Genomic DNA, 20499 nt, shown 5'->3' with positions numbered 1-20499 from the left:
GGAGGAGGAGGAGGAGGAGGAGGAGAGTCTACGACAACAAGGCGCTCGAGAGCTGTCCAGACACAAAAGCAATACTCGTACACTCTATATGACAATCACCACCGGTCCAGCACTCACCACCCTCCCCCTCCCCTTCCCCCCTCCCGCCCATCCTCTCCCACATCTCGGCAGATTCTCCTCCGCTGCCACAACAACCCTCGCGACATCCATCTCTATCCGGCTAAAGAAGTACTCGAACAACCTTGGTGGGGTGGAGGAATAGGAGGAGGGAGGGGAGGGAGCGAGGACGTCGAGTGGGTCTCCATCGTCGACGGAGCGCGGGACTTGAACGCATTCGATCTCGGCTGCGAAGAGCGCGGAGGAGGAGCGGGGGTTGTAGGGCGAGGCTATGCGTTTTGGGCGTGTGAGGCGCGGGGAGGTGGGAAGAGGAGAGGGAGGGCGAGGGGGAGAGGCTGGCGAGTCGAGTGCGAAGGGAAGGGGTGGACTTGATTCGCGTGACGAGGAGGGCGAGGAGAGCTCGGATGAAGCGGGAGAGGAGCACTCGGACTGGGCTTCTTCCAGCGCCGACTCGAGGAACCACGAGCGGAAGAAGCGGTCGAGCGAGGACGCGAGGTTCAGTGAGAAGGCGTAGTTGATGAAGCGCGGAGGACGGGGTGCGCTCGGTGCGAGAGAGAAAACGTCCTCGTCGTCTGCGCTCAGTCGCTGCGGCTGCATGGACGGTCTGGGCGAGTTGCGCAGGTGCACGGCAAGGAGGTTGTTGCCGAACAACTCGCCGTCGTCGAGCGGGAGGAACTGGGTCGTGGGCGAGGGAGCCTTAACCACGAAGTGCGCTACGTCGCCCGGGCAGGCGATGTCGGCGGAGGGACCGAAGTGGGAAAAGTCGAGAGCCTGGCGGTGTGTCGAGCGGGTCTCGTACGGCGCGCACGATTCGAGCTGTGGAGCGAGCTCGTCAGTCGACGTTGACAAGGTGAGCCGGCAGCCCTGAACCCACAATGAGCTCGTTCGTATCGTCCTTCGTGATCGCGAGGAACCGACGGCGGAGGATCTCGTCAGCAAGGATGGCGAAGCAGCGGCTGCGCGACCACAACGTCAGACATCACTCAACGCTCATTTTGCTGGAGAACGCACGAGACGCCGCGGGACTTGACAAGCGTGCGAGAAGGGAGTTCGTCGAGAATGGCGAGGAGGAGGTCTTCGCAGACGTGGTCGGGCGCGGGGTCCATGGCGCAGTCTCGGGTGGATCGTTGGATCGTACAGAATCACAGAGGTGTGGAAGAAGTGCAGGTCCTGTCGAAGCAAAGTCCAAGATCAGCTCCTCTTCTATCGGCCTCACCCCGCACTGATAAGGAGAGGAGAACGCACGGCGGTCTTGAATCCGGTTCCTCGTGCGTCGTCACGAGCTGTGCGTATCGCTGGATATTCCTACGAGCGTACGAAGGGGTCGACCGACAGAGCTGGCAAGTTCGGCGATGTTGGGATGTGCGAAGGAAGCGGAGGACGTTGTGCGGGCGGAGCGGCTCGACGAAGGTCCGCGTGCGTCGTAGCAGGCAACAGAGGGACGCTCAGTTGTACAGGAACGGTACAACAAGCAAGCAACGGAGGAAAGAGTCGTCGACTGCAGCTCAAGTCAACGACGTCGCATCTTGTCAGGGACCCGAGTCCGCGGTCTGGTTGACAAGGTTGAGCCGGTGACGCCTGCTGTTCTTTGACGACAGGGTAAGGTATCGTCGGGACTTGTTGCGATCCGCCGATCGGAACGTCGGGAGTCGGAGAAATGGCGGAGTTGGAGAGAGGAGAAGAGATGCAGCCTGGGCGAGGGGAACGCTCCGTACAAGCCCAGAGCCTCTTCACCCCGCCTGCATTCGACTCGCTGGTGTAGCGTCCGCACTCCCGCTTCTTGGGCACGTCCGAGGAGAGCACGATAGCCGCGAGCTGGGAGGAGAAGACGCTGCTCTGTGCAGAGATCCCGGAGGAGGGACAAGGGTGCTGCAGTAGGCGCACGACACCTATATGGCCGCACTGGCCTCTCCACGCACTACGCCTAGCCTCGTCGTCTCTTCCACCATATCCATCGCCCGGAAGAAGCGGTGGAGGAAGTCGAGTTGAGCGAGAAGAAGCAGGAGAGAACGTCGGGATGCGAGAGCGGGGAGGGCTGCTGGCGGCGCTGTTTATCGTGGTAGACACTTTGAGCGCACTCCACCTCTCACTGAGCCGTCTCGAGCGCGTCGAGTGCGTGGTCGCTTGCAGAGAGTCGTCGCCCCGCTTCGACCCCGACCACGACGCACGCCTCGCTCGTTTGCTCACTTGAAGTCTCGCTTGAGTTGGCTCCTTCTTCTTGACGACCTCTAGTTCCCCTCGTACCACCCGCACCACCTGGAAGACGCGGCCAACCCCCTCCTCGCCCTCATCACCCCGATCGTCCAACTCACCCTGCCAGCTCGCCACGATGAGCTTCGCCAACTCGACCAAGGTCGCACTTGACCTCAGGGGCGCACGGCTCTCGCTCGAGCGCGAGGCGCTGATGGAGCTGCCCGAGTCGGTCCTCCTCTGCCTCTTCCCGAACGGTGTGGTGCTCAGCCCGCAGCGGCAGCCGCGAGGAGAGGGCGAAGAGGAGGACGAGGAGGCGGATGTGTACTACGTCGACGTGAGTGGGCCCTACACTGTCCGCAAGCTAAACGAGCGACGACTCCCCGACTCCTCGAGGTTTAGCGACCAGCACTGGGCAAAGAACCCTGACACCTGGCCTATCTATGCCCGCAGTTCGACGCACGATGCCTCGAGTTTGTGCTCGACTTTTTCGCGACGGCGCGCGAGGCGTTTTACGGCCCGCCAGACGGTCCTCGCCGCGACCTCTCCATCACCTCTCCTGTCGCCCAGTCCAACATGTCGAACCCGCTCTTCCTCAAGCAGGCCATCATCGTCCTGCGCGAGGAACTCGAGTACTTTGCAATCCCGCCCGGCAAGAACGAGGTCGGCACAAAGGATGGCGAGCGAGCTGGCATGGACGAGAACGGCAAGCCCAATGCGGCTCTGACGCAGCTAAAGATCGACTGCGGCAACTCTCTCCTCGACCAGCGGAGCATCTTTACGGCGTTGCAGCGAAACGTCAGCCGGGATAACAACGTGGCGGAGCAGCACCTCATCGACATGCTTTGCATGAGGTGCATCCGAGGGCGCTCACTGAGACTCGTGCTCTCGACACTGACCTGATCCGTCTCCGCAGCGGCTTTGAGCGCGACGACGTCTGGGGCTACCGGTCCATCGAGCCGAACCGCTGCTGTATCGCCTCGATCGCCCTCGTCCTCCTCAAGACCGGCATCGTCCACCCTCCCCTCAGCGGCTCTCCTCCCGTCTCTCCCTCGGACGAGAGCGGCCCCGACGCGATGGCCTCGAGCGAAGAAGGCGGCGGCGTGCAGGTCAACACGCAGCAGCTCGCGACGGCGCAGAAGCTGCTCCTGTTCTGGCGCAAGCCGGCGAGGAAGGCGTGGTGGGACTCGACGGACGTCACGGTGCGCGGCAAGAACGTCAAGGTGTGGGCGCGGCGGGTGTGGACGCTCGAGCTGAGCCTGATCTGAGGGGCGCCAGATCGCAGACGCCGCAAATGCGACCGCACGCTCGCCTGTCTCTGCCTCCTTCGCCTTCACGCTTCCCTAAGCCTGTATATATCCTCGACTCGACCGCCTAATCCCGACTTACTCCTTCCTTTCCCTCGATACCCCTTCCGTCGCCTCCTTTTCCGCGTCTCGCCGTTCTGCCGTAGCTCGCAGTCTTGCGTTGTTGCAACCTGTATACACGGACTTTGCCCACATCCACTCAGCCAGTCTTGCGAGAGGTCCTCGCTCTCTTTTGTCGCGTCGCTTCACGCTCGCCTGACCTTCTCCTCGTCCTCCCACTCGCTTCTCCCCCTCCTTGCTCTTTCAGTTACTCGTACAGCTACAATGCGCGAGATTGTGCACCTTCAGACGGGCCAGGTGCGTGCTGCTCGTCCTCATCTCGACATCGCCAAACACGCCCCCCTCAGTGCTACCTCGCCAGCTCAATCTCCCTGAGGTCGATACATGAGCTGACTTGTACCTGCAACCTTCCCACAGTGCGGCAACCAGGTGAGCAACCCCTTCGTTGCGTGTCGAGGGAGGATTGGCGCGAGTTGAGCGAGTTGTTGGACGAGGTGTGGGCGTCGCGGCAGCGCTTCGTTGGGCATGCTGCGGGATGCTGAGAGGTGTAGATCTTTGTGGCTGCGTCCACGATGAAGCGCGACTCCTCAGGACCCTTTCGCTGACCTCTTCTCCCCATCGCAAGATCGGTACCAAGTTCTGGTGCGTCCCGTTGCGGCAGCTTGTTCAGGCGCGCGCTGACTCATGTCTTATTGCAGGGAGACTATCACCGAGGAGCACGGCATCGACGGACAGGGCGTGTGAGTCTCGCGTCCGGTAGACCCGCACCCGCGACCTCGTCCTCACTTTCGTTCTCTCGCTCACAGCTACCGCGGCGACAACGACCTTCAGCTCGAACGACTGGACGTTTATTTCAACGAGGCTTCCGACCGCAAGTATGTCCCGCGCGCCGTGCTCGTCGATCTCGAGCCGGGAACGATGGATGTGAGTCCGCCTACTCGCTCTACTCCTTCGTGGGTCGACTGACCGCCGTCCGCCATCATAGGTGATCCGTGCTGGTCCTTTGGGTGGCCTCTTCCGCCCGGACAACATGGTTTCGGCGCAGAAGTGAGTGGAAACGTTTGCGCCCTTGTGCGAGCCTTTCCCGGGCCTCTTTTCGACCGTACTGACTTCATTCTGGGTGGTATTCAGCGGTGCGGGCAACAACTGGGCGAAAGTGAGTGATTCGGGACGCTACAGGGCGTAGGAAGCGGTTTTGGGACGCCACGGGACGCTGCGAGGCGAATCCGGGCGTTCAGAGCCGACTTGGGCTTCCGGACGGTTCAGGCGTCCCCAGGCTCACCTGTGCGTCTATACAGGGTCACTACACGGAGGGTGCCGAGCTCGTCGACTCGGTTCTCGACGTCGTGCGCAAGGAGGCCGAGGGCTGCGATTGCCTTCAGGGCTTCCAGCTCACGCACTCGCTCGGAGGAGGCACGGGATCGGGAATGGGAACGCTCCTCATCTCCAAGATCCGCGAGGAGTACCCCGACCGTATGATGGCGACGTTCTCGGTCGTCCCGTCGCCCAAGGTCTCCGACACGGTCACCGAGCCTTACAACGCGACGCTCTCGGTGCACCAGCTCGTCGAGAATTCGGACGAGACGTTCTGCATTGACAACGAGGCCCTTTGTGAGCATGAGCTCCGCAACCTTTCTCGCCTAGCTCGCTGACTTGGCATCTCCCGCAGACGACATCTGCTTCCGCACGCTCAAGCTCACCTCGCCTACGCACGGAGACCTCAACCAACTCGTCTCGGTCGTCATGAGCGGCATCACGACCTGCCTCCGTTTCCCCGGCCAGCTCAACTCGGACTTGCGCAAGCTCGCCGTCAACATGGTCCCCTTCCCGCGTCTCCACTTCTTCATGGTCGGCTTCGCTCCCCTCACTGCCAAGGGCTCGCAGTCGTTCCGCGCCGTCTCGGTCCCCGAGCTCACGCAGCAAATGTTCGACGCCAAGAATATGATGGCCGCAAGCGATCCGCGCCACGGTCGCTACCTCACCGTCGCTGCGTTCTACCGCGGCAAGGTCTCGATGCGCGAGGTCGACGACAGCATGCTCCAGGTGCAGACAAAGAACGCCGACCACTTTGTCGGTGCGTCGCCTGTCTCTTCTCCGCCGTTCGTCTGGCTGACGACGTGCGCAAACAGAGTGGATCCCCAACAACATCCAGACCGCGCACTGCGACATCCCGCCCAAGGGCCTCAAGATGTCGGTCACCTTCATCGGCAACTCGACCTCGATCCAGGTCCGTTTTGCCCGTCGACTCTGCTCGAGCTCCGTTCACTTTTCGCTGACAAGCCTGTACGGACTGTAGGAGCTCTTCTCTCGCGTCCACACCCAGTTCTCGGCAATGTTCCGTCGCCGCGCCTTCCTTCACTGGTACACCGGCGAGGGTATGGACGAGATGGAGTGCGTCTCGAGCCTTTCATCGTGTTCAACTGATTGCTGACGGCTCTCTGCTGATTGTGCAGGTTCACCGAAGCCGAGTCGAACATGCAGGTGCGCTCTAACAGGCGACCTTGCTCCAGAACCGCCGCTGACCCTTGCCCGCCTCTCCCTCGCTTCTCCTCGCCTTTCCCCGGGCTTCTCCCTGCTGCAGGACCTCGTTGCGGAGTACCAGCAGTACGAGAGCCAAGGCGCGGACGACGAATACGAGGGCGAGTACGAGGAGAACGGCGGCGAGGAGTACGCCCAGGAGTAAACGTCACCCTTCTCCCGCACCCTCCATTCACCCCTCGAACTCCTCTTCGCCTTCGTATTCTTTCTTTCCCCCCGCGCACTGCGCATCACATCTGTTTTATCGGGCTCTCTTGCGGCGGGCGGACGAGTCGGCCTCTCTCCCGCCAGAAGCGCCCGCCGTCCCCCCGTCGCCTTTCGTCTTTCTGTCATGACTAGCTGATCACTCCTTCAGTGCGAGATTGAGGGGAACCAATAACGAGCTCATGCAGTATCGCTACAAAGGACGATTAGTGCAGCCTCCGCCTCCCCTCTCCGTGCCCGCTCGACTTCTTCCTCCCGCCTTCCCACAGTCTCACGCACCGCTTCGCGTCCCTGTCCGGCTTCCACCCCTTCTCACAGGAAAATACGACGCATCTTCCCTCCTGGCATCCGGTTCCTCGAGCGTGCGCTATTCCTTCTCCGCAGTTCCGACCTTCGCCCATGCTCGTGCACCCGCCGCACGACTCGTACTCGTACTGAATGTCGATGCATTCGAACCCACCGTCGAGCGATGGCGACGAGGCGGCGGGTGAACGGAAGGAGGTAAAGTTGGAGGCTTGGAAGGCGCCGAACGATGCGGCGCTGGGTATAGGGCAGGCGGTGAGACCTGGAGGGCAAAGAGAGGGTATGCGGGCGACGAGGGAGAGTTGCGAAAGTCGACGTCGCAATACAGCCGGCGTATAGAGCCCGAGGCGACGAGGACTGTCCCGCCCCTCCAAAGCTACGCCAAGCTCGAGCACCGGATAACCTGCATTCCTCCTTCTCAGTCACCTGCCTTGTCTGCGTGTGTGAGAGAGGCGAGTCAGTTCGGTTCATGCAGTAGGATGACAGGAGGACGCACTCGAAAGCGTCGACGACAGCCCTCACGGAGTAGCTGAGCGTGCGGTGAGAGCGCCAGTGCACCGCAGTGGGTGCATGGCAGCGAAGGATTCGCCTGCGTGCGGGCGAGGCGTCAGTCAACGGTGCATTGGCGAAAGACCTGCAAGTCAACGCACGCTAGGTCGTCCATAAATACCAAGACTGCGTGTGCGTGTGTCAGCCTTGCGAGACTCGTGAAGCGTGACGGAAGGAAGCGCACCTCGAGATGTACGAGAGAAAAGGTAGAGTGGCTGCAGAGTGAGGGCGGGAGTCAGCGACGGCGGAGAGAATGTCGGAGAAGCAGCAGCAGCTCACATTAGGCGGAGTTGTTGACCCTAATAACGTGTTGATGTTGGCCCTCGAGCTGCAAGTCGATGGTGGACGACGAAGGCTGCGAGGGAGCGAGCGAGGAAGGTCAGCAGTCGCCCAAAGTCCCCCTCGGTCCGTCCTCACACCGTCGAACGAGAGCCGGAGCAGACGAGCAGCCAGCTCACACGTCGCCCTCGACCCACAGCGGACCAGCGCTTCCTCCACCAAGTCCTTGAGGACAGTTGAGCTGCGAGCGGAGAAGAGGAGGGAAGGGTCAGCTCGACGTCGCGCTCGGAGAGGGGCGTGAACTCACTTGCGGTGTCGGGGAGGAGTCGCTGGTCGCGTCGAGGGTCGAGGCGAGGTAGAAGAGGGAAGGAGTGACTGGGTGGCATCGAGGGTGAGGAGGGGAGGGTGGGTGGTACGGGCGAGGGAGCGGTCCGGAGTGGGTCAGCGCGCGTGTAGCGGTAGTCAGAGGGTGCGGGAGACTCACCTTCGACTCGAAGGAGGGCGAAAAGAGGAGAAGTGACGAGTCGGAGTGAGGAGAAGGAGCGAGAGAGAGGGACAGCGGGAGGCGCGCGAGGTCACTCGCCTCGAGGGTGACGTGGCGCCGACCTCCTTTCGACGAGTGCGTACAGCTGCGACGCGTCTGTTGCGATCCCGTGGCTCTCGTTACCAACGGCGAAAGGAGGCGAGAGGGCACGAGCGCTGCGAAGGTCAGCGTCGAGGGGCGGATCAGTTTGCGGGCGAAGGAGGTGACGAGGAGAGCTCCCTTGCAGCTCGTCGCACTCGTAAGGGTGGAAAGTACCAGAGGTGGCTTCGTCCAGCGCAGAAGGAGCGACTTTTCCTCGCACCTCCTCCTCGATCCGCTCGACTGGATCGCCGGCCATCGAATGAGCGAGCTGGTCTTTTCGCGGGCTGTACTGGTAGGAGAGGCGGTGACGAGCTCCATTGCGTTTGAGCGAAGGCGCTACGTCGGGCCCCTCTCGACGAACTCACCCGCCCTGAACTCCGCGCGAGCGACTGTCGAAGTTGTAGAGGCGGTGAGTCCTCCGTAAGGCGACGCTCTTGGTTAAGTGCGCTCCGGTGGTGAGCTCGTGTTGTAGCTGCGCAACTCGGGAGGTTGGACGATGGTTTTCGGAGGGAGCGGAGGTTGAGAAGGACGAGAGGCAGGCGAGGGTCGGCGAGGAGGGTGCCGAGGCGTGCGTAGGCATGGGTTTGCAAGGGGAATGGCCCTAGTGCGTGGCAGAGAGGGGGGAAACGGATCAGTACAACGCTTTCACTAGAGAGGGGCGGACGGGGGGACAAGCGAGGGGAGCAACAACATCGTGCGCACCCGAGACTGATTAGTGAGAGAGTGTTACAGCTTGCTAGGCACGAGCGGAGCGTGTTGAGGGAAAGCGCCGCAGGAGACGCGACGAGCTCGAGTACCTTGAGACTCGTATGGTCGGAACAGTCGTGCAGGCTGAGGTTTGACAAGCCCAAGTGGCTCGTGCGCGTGTGTAGCATGTCGTTGGAGGGTTGCTGAAAGTGTGTCACTCGTCGCGCAGGACAAGCCGAAGAGAAGATCGGAAGAAGGGAGAAGAGCGAGTTGCGGGTCGAGGAGGAGATGTCGGTCGAAGCGTTGGGTCTTAACTATTAGCTCGTTGGCGCCAACTTCTGAGGCATCTTCTGGCGATGCGCTTCACCGTAGCACACTCGCCGGAGCAGGAAGGGTCGTGGATGTGCCTTGCTCGCAAAGCGCCGGAGCTGCTGCAGTTGGGAGCGCCGTAGCTCCTGACCCGCCGAGAGCCATCTCTGCCGCCTCGTCAGTGCTCACACATGCCCACACAGACTATGCGCAAGTTCAGGCCAAGTGTCAGCGACTTGTTGACCTCCTTCACCGCACTGTCTGAGAACGCCAGCGGGATAGGAGCAGGACGCACGTGAGTCTCCATCCTCCTCCTATTGGGCTCGCGAGAATAGCTGGATCTCCAGGAGCTGTGGGACGAGCGGTAGGCGGGTCCGAGGTGAGGTGGCGAGTGCGGGACGAGGAGAGCAAGCGACGGTGGGTGAGCGGGCGTGGAGGGCGATGGAGATGGTCTGATGGCGGTGGGCAGCAGTCTGAGAGTGCTAACGGTGTGGTTCGCAGCAGGGAGACGAGCGAACGCCGTGGTGCGCGGCCAAACTGGGAGCGAAGGCCGGGTTGCGATCCCACTTTGGCCGCGAGCCACGGCGACCGGGTGTTCGCAACTCGCTCAACTCACGCTGTGTGGCCTCGCTTGTTTGTCCAGCTACTTCCACCGCTGCAAATGCCCCGATCCCGCGCCAGCCGCACCGCGCCACGCCGTCGAGCAGACCGCCAAAGCCGTCCAGACTTCGATGGTTCTCGCTCAACTCGCAGGCAGCGTGCTGGGCTAGCAGTGCGTCCGATCCCTTTACTCAGCTTATCTGAGTATGCTGACCGAATTTCAAGCCCGCAGAGCTGCCGTGGTTTGCTGCGTCAGAACCTCGACTTCCTCGCCACGACCGTCGGCGCCGACAGCCGTGGCCAGGGTGTCGACCACGTCAACCGAGTTTCGCCATTGTATTTCGCTCAACATCGGTTTCTGCCGGGCACTCGTCCGCCTCCTTCGACCCGCTCCAGGGCTCAAGCTTGGCTTCACCCGCAAGAGAAGGAGATTGAGGTTCGAGGTGCGCTGCTCCATCCTCCCAGCAGTGTCTGTAGCGGGAGAACGAGGTGGGGTGTGTCTACGAGGCGCGCGCTTTGGCAGACCGAGGACGAGGCGGGCGGCTCGCAGGGTGCAGGTCAAGATGTGGGAGTCGAGGAGGGACGCCCGGGTCCTCGATATACTCTGCAGAGTCTTCGGAGTAAGCCAAGCTTTGTCTCGAGGCAGCAGGACGCGTGGGAGACGAGATGGGAACAAAACGAGGGGGCGGGCCTTCCTGGCTCGCGAGCCAGCGAGGGACAACACCCGACTCAAGGCCGTTCTCGCTCACGACGGACTAGCTAACCTACTGGCTCGCGCAGATCGTGTGTCAGCCGTCCAGGCTTGCTTCTCTTGTGCGCAAGGTCTCCCTCCGGTCCTCGCTGGGAAGTGACTGACTTCCTCCTCTCCCAGGCTCTCAGCTCCGCTCACCTGCAACACGAGCGCACGCAATCTTGCTTGCCCCTCTGGCTCTACACGCTGTGCTTCCCGCAACGAGCCCCATCTCGCAGCAGAAGCCTGCTCGGCTCGCGCCGCTTACGCGCTCTCGAGCACGACCTCTCTCTCTCGCTTTCTCTCCACCGGCGCACTCGCTTGTCCGCCTGACATCTGCTTCCACATTGGCAGAAGATCTCAACACAAGCGGAAAAGTCGAACGGAGGTCAATCAATGCGGCGTCCGGTTCTGTTTACGGGCAGCGGCGAGTGCCGATTCGCTTACTCGCTCTCATTTTCTGATACGGGGACGCAATGTCACTGCTCTTCTCGAGTGCAGCTCTCGGCTGGGGACGCTAGGACGGGAACGCCGGTCGTTATCTTGGCGGATAATCCAGCAAGTCCTTCCGCCTCCTACTCCGGTGTAACGCTGGCTGACACGTCTCAAGATCTACAGCAACGAGGCGTCGGACGAGTCGCTATGCCTGTGATGCGAGTGTCGGACGCAGGAACGACACACCGACGGAGCAGGCTGAGGAAGGGCGGGAGCGACTTCGAGGCGAGTTGGGCTGCCTGTCTCCTCGAGGCTCGAGCAACAGTCCCGCTGACCTCACACCCGTACAGCAATGCAGGGCTGCGTATGCACTGTAACGTCGGACTCCAATGGCGTCGCGAACAGAGACGACGGAGGGTAGGTGTTGCTCAGGCATGGGAGTAGACTCGTCGCCTGTGATACAGAGTACACTGTGTCTGCAGCTAGCTCTGCAGGCTCGAGACGCTCTCGACGCTCTCACTGGCTGCTGCCGTCGACCGCGGACTTCCCGCCCCCAGCTCCTCTCCTCTCCTCCTCACTCGCTCGCTCACAGTCTCACGACCTGACGTAGGTTGTAGCTGCGCCGCACTACTTGCCGGATCCACCAGTCTACGCTCGCACCCTCGCGACTGCCTCCCCAGCCCCTCACCTCTCAACCTTCGTCCTCATCAGCCGAAACCCCGACTCGCCGCACAAGGCCACGCCCCGGAATAGCGCAAAGGCGACGACCACCCCGTCATGGGCCACCCAACTCTCAACACGTGGGTGCGGAACCAGGCGGCGAGGCGGAGCGGCGCTGTCGTTGAAGTCGACGTGCGGGCTTTCGACGGCGACATGGCTGAGGCTGAGCCGGACGCAGAGGACGACGGTGGCGCGGAGGGAGACGATGAGGAGCCGCACTTCGTCATGGTACTCCACTCGCTCGAGGAGTTCGCCCAGTACCGCCGCCAACAGGGCGACCCTCTCGATGGTGAGTCCCGAGTCCAAACAGCGCAAAGAACCCCATCTGACAGTCTGCTCTCCGGCGAGCGCTCAGCATGCAAGCAAGAGTACATCGAGCTCGACGAGGCCAGGATCCGCTGCGACAAGAGCGTCGAGGTCGCACTCCTCGTCTTTGCGGCGCGCATCACCCTCGTCTTTGGCGGGGAGGCCAGCGTCGACTGCTTCTTCGATCACGAGGACGCACGAACCGACCTCAAGCTGAACAAGAGCATGGCGCCTTTCCACAAGCTCGCAACTCGTCAGGCACGCCTCGAGCTGGAGATTGGGGAGCGGAAGGAGATGGGCCAAGAGCCGACGGCGAAGCAGGCGAGGCAACTCGGTCGCTGGACAGACGCGGATCTTCCAATGGCGCCCATCGAGATCAAGGCGCGTCCCGCTTGAACTACGCTTACACTCGGTCGATGCTGACTCTCTCTCTCTCCCCTTGACAGAACCCTCCAAGCCACCTCCGCGTCATCGCCTGCCCGCACGAAGCGGACCCGCACCTCGCCCGAACCTTGCGAGAGAGAAGCGCCTCCGCGTCCGCTTCAGCCGCCGCTCCCGACACGTATGTCTGGGGTCCAGACGCCGACTACCTCGCGAACATCCGACCGGACGGCTCGCACTGGCTCATCCGGACCAGCGGCGGCGAGACCCTCTCCATCATCGACCGGTCCCGCCTCGGCGCCCATTCCGACTGGTCCTTCACGTCCCTCGAAGCTCAGCTTTTCATGAGTGCTGTGACGTCGGACGAATACATGCCCAAGATCCCCTGGGTCGGCTTCACCTCGTTCGTCCGCTCAGAGGCGTTCATGAGCATGGCGAACGAGACGGACTGGGATGCGGTCATGGCGGGCGACGCAGATGCGATCGAGGAGTTGATGGTGGAGATGGCGGTGGCGATTGGCGCATTGACCGACAACGATCTTGAAGGTCCAGCACCTCGAGCAGACGATGGCGCCGACGTCGCAATGCTCGACGCCGAGGGATCTGGGGACGGAGGCGGAGCAGCAGGAGAAGGACCCGAGGACGAAGCAGGCGACGTCGTGATGGAGGAGGGCGACGCAGCGGGAGGAGCAGTCGACCAGGGCGGGCCAGCATCCGAGGCGGACGGAGCGCAGGATGGCGACGAGCAGAACGCACCTCCTCCGGCGCCCGACCAGCGTCGACCTACGCCGAAAGAACAGCGGCTGCGCTGGTTCAACGACATCTTCAGCATTGACCAGCTCGTCAAGGTCATGAAGATCAGCCGCGGCGACGACGACGTCCCGCTCGGGAGCAAGAAGGAGGCGTACCGCCAGCTAGTCGACGAGCTCAAGGGCAACATGAAGCAGGCGAAGGCCGATGCCAAGGTCGGGCGCCCCAACCTTCATCTCCCGTTCGGCGAACCTCCAAAGAGGCCTGACTGGATGCCGGCGCGACGTCGACCCGGCAAGAAGGAGCGCCCGCCTCGCCTCGAGGACGTTCCTTGGCTCTCCGAGGAGACCTGGGCACGCCTCAAAGCAACGACTGGCGGCACGCCTGATCCCGAATTGGACAAGCCAGATCTGCGCCTCTCGCGTCTGCCCTTCCGCCCGCGCATCCAAATCACCCGGCCGGGGCCGCCTCCGTCGAACATCGTCGCGGACGCTATCAATATTGCCACCGAGCTGCACGCCCGCCTCTCCCGCGACCCGTCCCTCATTCCTCAGAAGGCCAGTCTGAAGGGCGACGACAAAGGCGAGACGGCAGACACGACGAAGAAGAAGAAGGGAAAGGGGAAAGCGGGCGAGGTCGTCGAGCAGATCCAGGTCAAGGGGATCAAGGAGCTTCGGTGGGTCGCCCGGCAGGAGGCGGCGAAGCTCGAAGGCGAGGAAGATGACGAGGGCGGCGGCGGATCGTCGTCGAAGAAGTCAGGTCTGAAGCACAGTGGCCGCCTCTCGACCATCCAAAAGCCGTTCGACAGCGCGTTCAACACTTTCGCGGTTCGAGGTGCGCGTCTCTCACACCGTCACTATCCGCTCTCTGCGTGCTGACATGACGGACACTCGACAGCTTCGGCCGTCGAGGAAAGCGGGCTCGCAGATGAAGAGTCGGACGAGGCGACAGACGGTTCTGGCTCAGACGACTGTGCGTCTTTCACAATACTGGAACTCGCAATCTGCAGGAAACTGACGGCTTATCCGCACAGCGTTCCTCTACATCGGCTCTCCTTGGCGCGACCTCATCGAAGTCCGCCTGCTCCACCACCAACTCGAATGGCTCGTACTAGTCGACGTGCTGAACGGCCTCCTCGAACGCGCCACCAGCCTCTCTCCCTTGCACTCCTTCGTCCGCCGATTCTACGCCACAAACGCCTCTGACAACTGGCGTCAGACGTTTGGGCAACTCGCCCGTCTCATCGTCAAACTGCAGGAGGGTCGGTCGGCCACGCCCAGCGCTTGCGATGCCGACGACATTGCAGACGCAACGTGGACGGAGCTGTGGCAAACGACGACCGGTAGCTCGACCAAGCCGTCGCCGGACGACCTCGACCGCCTCAAGACCAAGTATGGCGACCTCTCGGCTCACGACGTCCAAGCATGCGCGAAGGAGAAGGTAGGCCACAGACCGTTCCGCAGTCAAACTTGTGCTGACAATCAGTGTACAGCTCCCGCTCTTCGCCATCGACGTGATTCGCGACGTCGACTCGCACCTACAGATCAAGCTCGCCCCCGGCATAACGATCCTCTTCTACGAGCAGACCGCGAAAACGATCGCGGTCAACTTTGCGACACGCTCACGCAAACGAGTGCCTACGGTTGTCGCAAACGTTGCGGCTTTCCTGAGCGAGGACATCATCGCCAGACTGCCGGCTTTCGTCGACGGTCTCGCCACGAAAATCGGCATCGACGTGGGCACGACCTCGCTCCACGCCGAGTCCTTTGATGCACCTGTCCAGGCGCTGGCCCGAGACATCTCCTCGAAGCAGGCGATGAGGGCGCGCAACATCCTGCGGCTCCGCCTCGAGACGCTCATCTCGACGCTCCCGCTCAAGTTCGACGCCAAGTCCTCATGGTCGAGAGGCACAATTGAGATGCTCGCAAAGGCTCTCTCGCCAGTCGACCAGAACTTCCGTCCGCCGAGGAAGGGCCAGCCGCTCGTTGCGACGGACACGGCAATCGACCTCGCCTCGTCAATCGTTACCGAGCTCGGCCGTTTCTCATCGCTCATCACGAAGTACCTCGCGCTCGTCAACTCGACAGCCAAAGCGAACCCGACGGCAACGCTCGCCAGTCTGGCAGGAGGGCGAGCCGGCGGTGGACTGAGCATTACCGACCTCACACTCGTTCAGGTTGCGTGGGAGCAACAGTTGGGCCAGACCCCGAAGATTGTGCGTCCACGTCATCCTAGCAAACTGTGTGGCTCGCTCGACTGACTCTCGCCATCGCCGTACTCACCAGCGATACCGCGGAACATCGCTAGTTCTCCCGCCGACGATGCTCGCCTACCACCTCATCAAGCACGACACAATCGTCACGACCACCCTCGGCAATGTCAACTCGCTCGTTGCCCGCTGCAACGAGGCGGTCCACGGACTCGAGGTGAGAGAGTCGGCTCAGCCGCCGCGCAAAGATCCTCTGTCAGCGGCACCCTTGGCAGACAACAAGCAGCGACCGTCGCACAAGGCTGCGCCTTCTGCCATGACGATCCTTCACGCTCGCGCACGCGACTATCCCAACCAGCTCCTCCTCGAGCACGCCCACTCGCTCCATCTTTTCCAGGTCGACACAAGGTCGACGGGCGACTGCAAGATCCCTCGCCTCGTCCTCGACACCGAGCGCATGCGCGCGCTCGAGGTCTTCTGCAAGTCCGCCCTCGCCATCGGGCCAAAAACGAAGTGGGCAGCCTCGATCTGGGACAAGTGCCCCCTCGCCGCCGTCCCCTTCCTCTACGCCGCTCCCTCGCCAAGCAAGTCCGGCCTCCTCGTCCACAGCCAGACAACGGTGACACGCCACGCCGTCAGCTTCCTCATGCTCAACCCGAACGAGATCAAGGACGCTACGCCCTGGCAGGTCAGCCAGAGCCCGCGAGCGATGCTCGAGTCTACATGGAGAGGAGGAGGCAAGCACTCTAAGCTCCTCTCGAATTGGGCAGAAACTGGTGCCTGCCGGGCATTCCTCGAAGCATCCGCGGCTTCGCCCATCCAGCCCTGCGTCTACGCCAGGGACGCGATCTGGTCACCGTGCACGACTCTCGTCGACGGTATCCTCCCCATCCGGCTCAAGGGGACGAAGGTCGTCCTCACGGACGACGGCGAGGACGGGGGCGCGGACGACCGCGCGGACGACGACGCGCACGGCGGCGTCTTCGGCAAGCGCAAGGTGGACGCGCCTCGAGGGCGAGGGCGAACTGACGCCAAGAGCACACCCTCGGCAACTTCGCACATCTCGTCCGCCCTCGACACGTTCTTCCCGTCACGATTCTCGCTCACGGCGCCTGCCAACGCCTCGACGGACTCCGATGGCAACGACCAGTCCGAGTCTCGGCCGGAAATGTTCAAGATTGCGGAGAACACCATCTTCGTACCCATCGACGTCGGCGAACGCAACACCGTCAGCGCCGCCATCATCAGCGCCGCCTTTGAGGAGATCTTCCACGTCGAGATCGGGAACCACCAATTCAAGGCCGCGAACAAGCAGCAGGCCGAGACCTCGGCGCGGATCTTGCGCGAGTCTGGTCTAGCAGCTGTGCGGGATGCCATTCGCGCGAACGGAGGAGACGGTGTGTTGCAATCACATGGCGAGTGCTGGACAGAACTGACAGCCTTGCTTGCGCAGGAACCGACAACGACCTCCTCTCGCTCCTCGACACGCTCTCCGACTGCAATCCCAAGACGCTCGCGCTCAACTGGGAGCAGCGCCAGAAATTCAATGACCGCGTCCGACGCCTCACGCACGCCATCGCCGCCCTCGTCGACCTTATCAGCCGCGACGCCGCGAAACCCGAGATTGAAGAGCGCAACATTGTCGTCTTCATCGGACCAAAGCTCGGCCAGCGCTCGTCGTCAGCGAGCGGAGCCGACCGGCGCGAGCAGGTCAGCGGCTCGCTCATCACTGCGCTTCGCGCGCTTCGCGGGACGGACGACAACCTTCGAGTCGCAGTCCTCGAAGCGAGTGAGTTCAGGACATCGTTCACCTGCCCGTCGTGCCGAATCGAGCGTTTCGATCAGCACAAGAAGGAGAAGTGCGTTGCGAGGTCTCTGCAGCGCTTGCACAGGCTGATGCGATACCGTATTGACAGGATCGCCTACGCCGCCGACCTCACAACCGGCTTCGACGTCTTCCGGGTCCTCCAGTGCGGCCACTGCAAGCGCGTCTTCAACCGCGACTGGCTCGGCGCTATCAACATCGGTATCGTCGGTATTGTGAGCGCGGCGTTCAGCGGCTTGAAGGTGCAGGTGTTCTCGGATTGGGTTGAGGGTGTGTTTGGTTGGGGGAGGACGAAGAAGCGGGGGCGGAAGTAGCGCGATGGCAACGGGCAGATTCAGTTGTACATTCCGACTCTCTTTGCAAGCATCTAGCTCGGACATATTGGGACCGCATTTCGCCTCTGTAAGAAGGCACTCTTGGCGGGTTGCGAGATGCGGGCGGTGAGATGGGTGGAGCAAGGTCGGGACGGTGTTTGCGAGACTGGCTTGCTCTCCAGGCAGTCACTCACATCAGCACGCACCGTCCCAGTCGCAGCCTCCTCCGACTCGCCTCATCCGAGCAGTCCAACGCTTCGAGTCCCGCGCCGCTCCCAGGACTTCTCTCCCTTCACTCGCCAGGTTTCCGCTTTCTGGCGCCCTCTGTCGATGCGTGCAATTTCAGCACAATCGCTATCCCAGCCTGGGCAAGTGAGAACCCTTGAACGACAAGCTCTTTCCGCAAGCTTGTATGGCTCAAAGTACACCGATTGTAAGGTCTGTTAGAAGCCCTGGAAGCGTGAGCGGATGCTCCCCCTTCGCCTGGTGCGGGAGATGGGCCCGTTGGTCCTCCCGCACCAACAGGACAGTCCTGCGTGAGAGAAGTTGCCTAGGATTGCGTCACATCTCGCTGTTTCCAGCGGTGACACGGCTAAACGCACCTTCGTCGCTGCGAGGAGCCGCACCGTCTACACTAGAGCTGGGACAGCCAAGGTGGAGCTGGGAATCCAGAAGCCTGCGCCCGCGCCTGCCATTCAGCTCTTGCGGTCCAAGGCAGCGCGTGAGCAGACTGACCGGCAGATCTAGTGAAGCGGAAGAGCGACTCAAAGGCGGGAACGGGATGTAGCGAAGCGTAGAAAGCCGGGAAGGGGCGAGGAAGTCGAGCATATCTGATCACTGGATGCACCGCGAACGCCCAGTCCTTGCAGCAAAACCACAATGTGCTTCAAATTCGGAACGAATGCTCGTAGGCTGTGCTCAGGATACGAGCGGAATATAACGCTTATCAGGACATTTGCTGGAAGATGCAGTCGGCGTCCAACGACATGCTGCACCAGGACCATCCACTGTTGCCAGTCACCTTGAGACTGTCCGACTCTGCCATAGACGCGACAGAGAATGCATGCAAAGTCGAGGGGACCGTGGAGGAAGCGTGAGAGAGAGAGAGAAGAGTGCCGGCAAGTCTAGCGCATGTAATCCAGCTCTGCGGCGTGCGCCAAATTGTTCCACCGTCTCGGCTATCGTTCTTGGCGCGCGTACAATCCGTCCGGATGGCACAGCGGCTTCATCAAGGCAAACCGAGTGTCCAGGATGAGGAGGGGTAGAAGTCGGTGAAGGCGGAGTGCGGGACCTCGAGCGCCGCACAATAGCAAGTGCAGCAGTCTAGTAGCGCATCCAGTGAATCCCAGCTTTGCCTGTGTGAGAGGCGCCGACTCGGTGGTCGTGGCAAGAGGCAGACCGTTCTTTGTCCACGACCACAATGGCTACACCCGCTGCTGCTGCTGAACAACCTCCCGCGCGGCCTGTACAGGTCAAGCTCGTGCTACTCGGTGAGTCCAGCCGACCAGTTGTCTCCAGCGGTGGACGACCATCTTCATCAGTTCGGCGGTGGCTTCGGAGGACATTGCGGCGGAAGCAGGCGCGCGGTCGGGCTGGAAGACGTCTTGGTCGATCAAGGGAGCCTATGACTCACGGCACACGAAGCGCTGACCCTTCCGCTCGCCTCCTCCCTCCTCCCGACGCTCGTACGGTGACGCTTCAGGCGAGTCGGCTGTCGGCAAGTCGTCGGTGGTCCTGCGCTTCTGCCAGAACGACTTCCAGCCCAACAAGGAGCCCACTATCGGCGCGGCGTTCCTGACCCAGCGATGCAGGCTCGGTGAGTCGTTCGCCTCCTCGTCCCGCTCCACATCGAGACCCCGTGCGCAGTCGCTCTCGTAGACGGGCGCAGAGCTGATGGGGTCGTGCGGAAACAGAGGACAAGGTTATCAAGTTTGAGATCTGGGACACGGCTGGGCAGGAGCGGTTCCGCTCGCTCTCGCCGATGTACTACCGCAACGCTCAGGCGGCCGTGGTTGTCTACGACGTGACCAAGTCGGTGCGCACGTTCCACTCTCCCTCTACGAGCTGTACTTAGCATTCTCCAAACGCAGGCGTCGCTCGAGCAGGCCAAGACGTGGGTCAAGGAGTTGCAGAGGCAGGCCAACCCCAAGTACGTCCGCCGCTTCTCTTCTTAATCCGACCCGTTGCTGACCTATTCGTCCACAGTATTGTCATTGCTCTCGCCGGCAACAAGGTCGACCTCGTCCGCCCGTCGTCTGACGGCGACGACTCTGCCTCGGACGCTGCCGTCAACCCGGAGGACTCGGAAGAAGCGGACGACGCGACGGCAACGCCCGAGGACGAGGCTGGCTCGGCGGCGGGCGACGACGAAGGACCGGACGGTGGTAAGCCGAGCGAGAGCAGGAGGCAGGTCTCGCGCGAGGAGGCGGAGGAGTACGCAAAGGAGTGCGGCTTGCTGTTCTTCGAGACGAGTGCCAAGACGGGCGAGGGTGTCGTCGAGGTCTTTACTGAGATTGGTGCGTGTGCTTCTGCGCGTGCTAAAGCGACCAGCTGACGTTCTCCCGCTCGCAGCCAAGAAGATCCCGCTCGACGCCTTGATTGCCCAGTCGCGCGGTCCTGGTGGCGCCAACCGTGGTGCCGGTCGCGGCGGCGCCGGTGCCAACTCGAGCGTCAACCTGAGCGAGAACGAGGCGGACAAGAAGGATGCGTGCGCGTGCTGAGGCCGGTCCTCCTTCTCCCGTCGCTGTTCTCCCTGGACTCCATCCCATCGTCGTTATTCGCCTGCCCGCCCCGTGTACCATGTTCCTGACTCTCGCTGTGTGCCTCTTGGTCTGTGCAATCCTATCAGCTGTGCCCACGGACGTTGCGGGTCCTCCGCCTTGCTCCTCCTCCTCGCTCGCTCTCTGCTTGCTCCCTCGACCCTCGTCGATGACTGAGCTCGCGATGAGCACCAACTTCTCCCGCCCCGGTGAGTCCACACGACTGCTTTCGTGCTGCGCTAGTCTCGCACGGTCCTGGTGTCTGCGCCGGCGACGAGAACTCCGCCGCGATGAGGAGGCGG

General features: G+C 62.2%; 5 protein-coding genes across 5 annotated transcripts; 4 read left to right on the top strand and 1 right to left on the bottom strand.

Annotated features, from left to right (window-relative positions):
• Positions 1–84: 84 nt before the first annotated feature.
• On the bottom strand, positions 85–1223 carry RHTO_04664 (uncharacterized protein; the record flags this gene model as incomplete). Its single annotated transcript, XM_016418328.1, has 3 exons — positions 85–933; positions 992–1073; positions 1129–1223. The coding sequence occupies 3 exons, from the start codon at positions 1221–1223 to the stop codon at positions 85–87; spliced, it is 1026 nt and encodes a 341-aa protein (XP_016275604.1).
• Positions 1224–2446: 1223 nt separating this feature from the next.
• RHTO_04663 (phosphatase activator) lies at positions 2447–3575 on the top strand (the record flags this gene model as incomplete). Its single annotated transcript, XM_016418327.1, has 3 exons — positions 2447–2644; positions 2761–3161; positions 3224–3575. The coding sequence occupies 3 exons, from the start codon at positions 2447–2449 to the stop codon at positions 3573–3575; spliced, it is 951 nt and encodes a 316-aa protein (XP_016275603.1).
• Positions 3576–3938: 363 nt separating this feature from the next.
• RHTO_04662 (tubulin beta) lies at positions 3939–6357 on the top strand (the record flags this gene model as incomplete). Its single annotated transcript, XM_016418326.1, has 13 exons — positions 3939–3971; positions 4092–4103; positions 4300–4316; positions 4373–4414; positions 4481–4598; positions 4660–4721; positions 4806–4830; positions 4973–5285; positions 5344–5748; positions 5804–5901; positions 5971–6065; positions 6128–6155; positions 6256–6357. The coding sequence occupies 13 exons, from the start codon at positions 3939–3941 to the stop codon at positions 6355–6357; spliced, it is 1350 nt and encodes a 449-aa protein (XP_016275602.1).
• A 6327-nt stretch (positions 6358–12684) lies between these two features.
• On the top strand, positions 12685–17438 carry RHTO_04661 (uncharacterized protein; the record flags this gene model as incomplete). The annotated part of the gene is made up of 7 exons (XM_016418325.1): positions 12685–13924; positions 13988–14062; positions 14124–14530; positions 14583–15305; positions 15376–16696; positions 16753–17158; positions 17216–17438. The coding sequence occupies 7 exons, from the start codon at positions 12685–12687 to the stop codon at positions 17436–17438; spliced, it is 4395 nt and encodes a 1464-aa protein (XP_016275601.1).
• A 1420-nt stretch (positions 17439–18858) lies between these two features.
• On the top strand, positions 18859–20158 carry RHTO_04660 (Rab family GTPase; the record flags this gene model as incomplete). Its single annotated transcript, XM_016418324.1, has 6 exons — positions 18859–18928; positions 19141–19254; positions 19352–19473; positions 19529–19587; positions 19644–19954; positions 20010–20158. 6 exons carry the CDS (start codon positions 18859–18861, stop codon positions 20156–20158), a joined length of 825 nt encoding a protein of 274 aa, XP_016275600.1.
• Positions 20159–20499: the final 341 nt, after the last annotated feature.

The sequence above is a fragment of the Rhodotorula toruloides genome, assembly GCF_000320785.1.
Source record: "Rhodotorula toruloides NP11 unplaced genomic scaffold Scaffold3, whole genome shotgun sequence".
NCBI lineage: Eukaryota > Fungi > Basidiomycota > Microbotryomycetes > Sporidiobolales > Sporidiobolaceae > Rhodotorula > Rhodotorula toruloides.
This window is presented reverse-complemented; position numbering and strand designations above follow the sequence as displayed.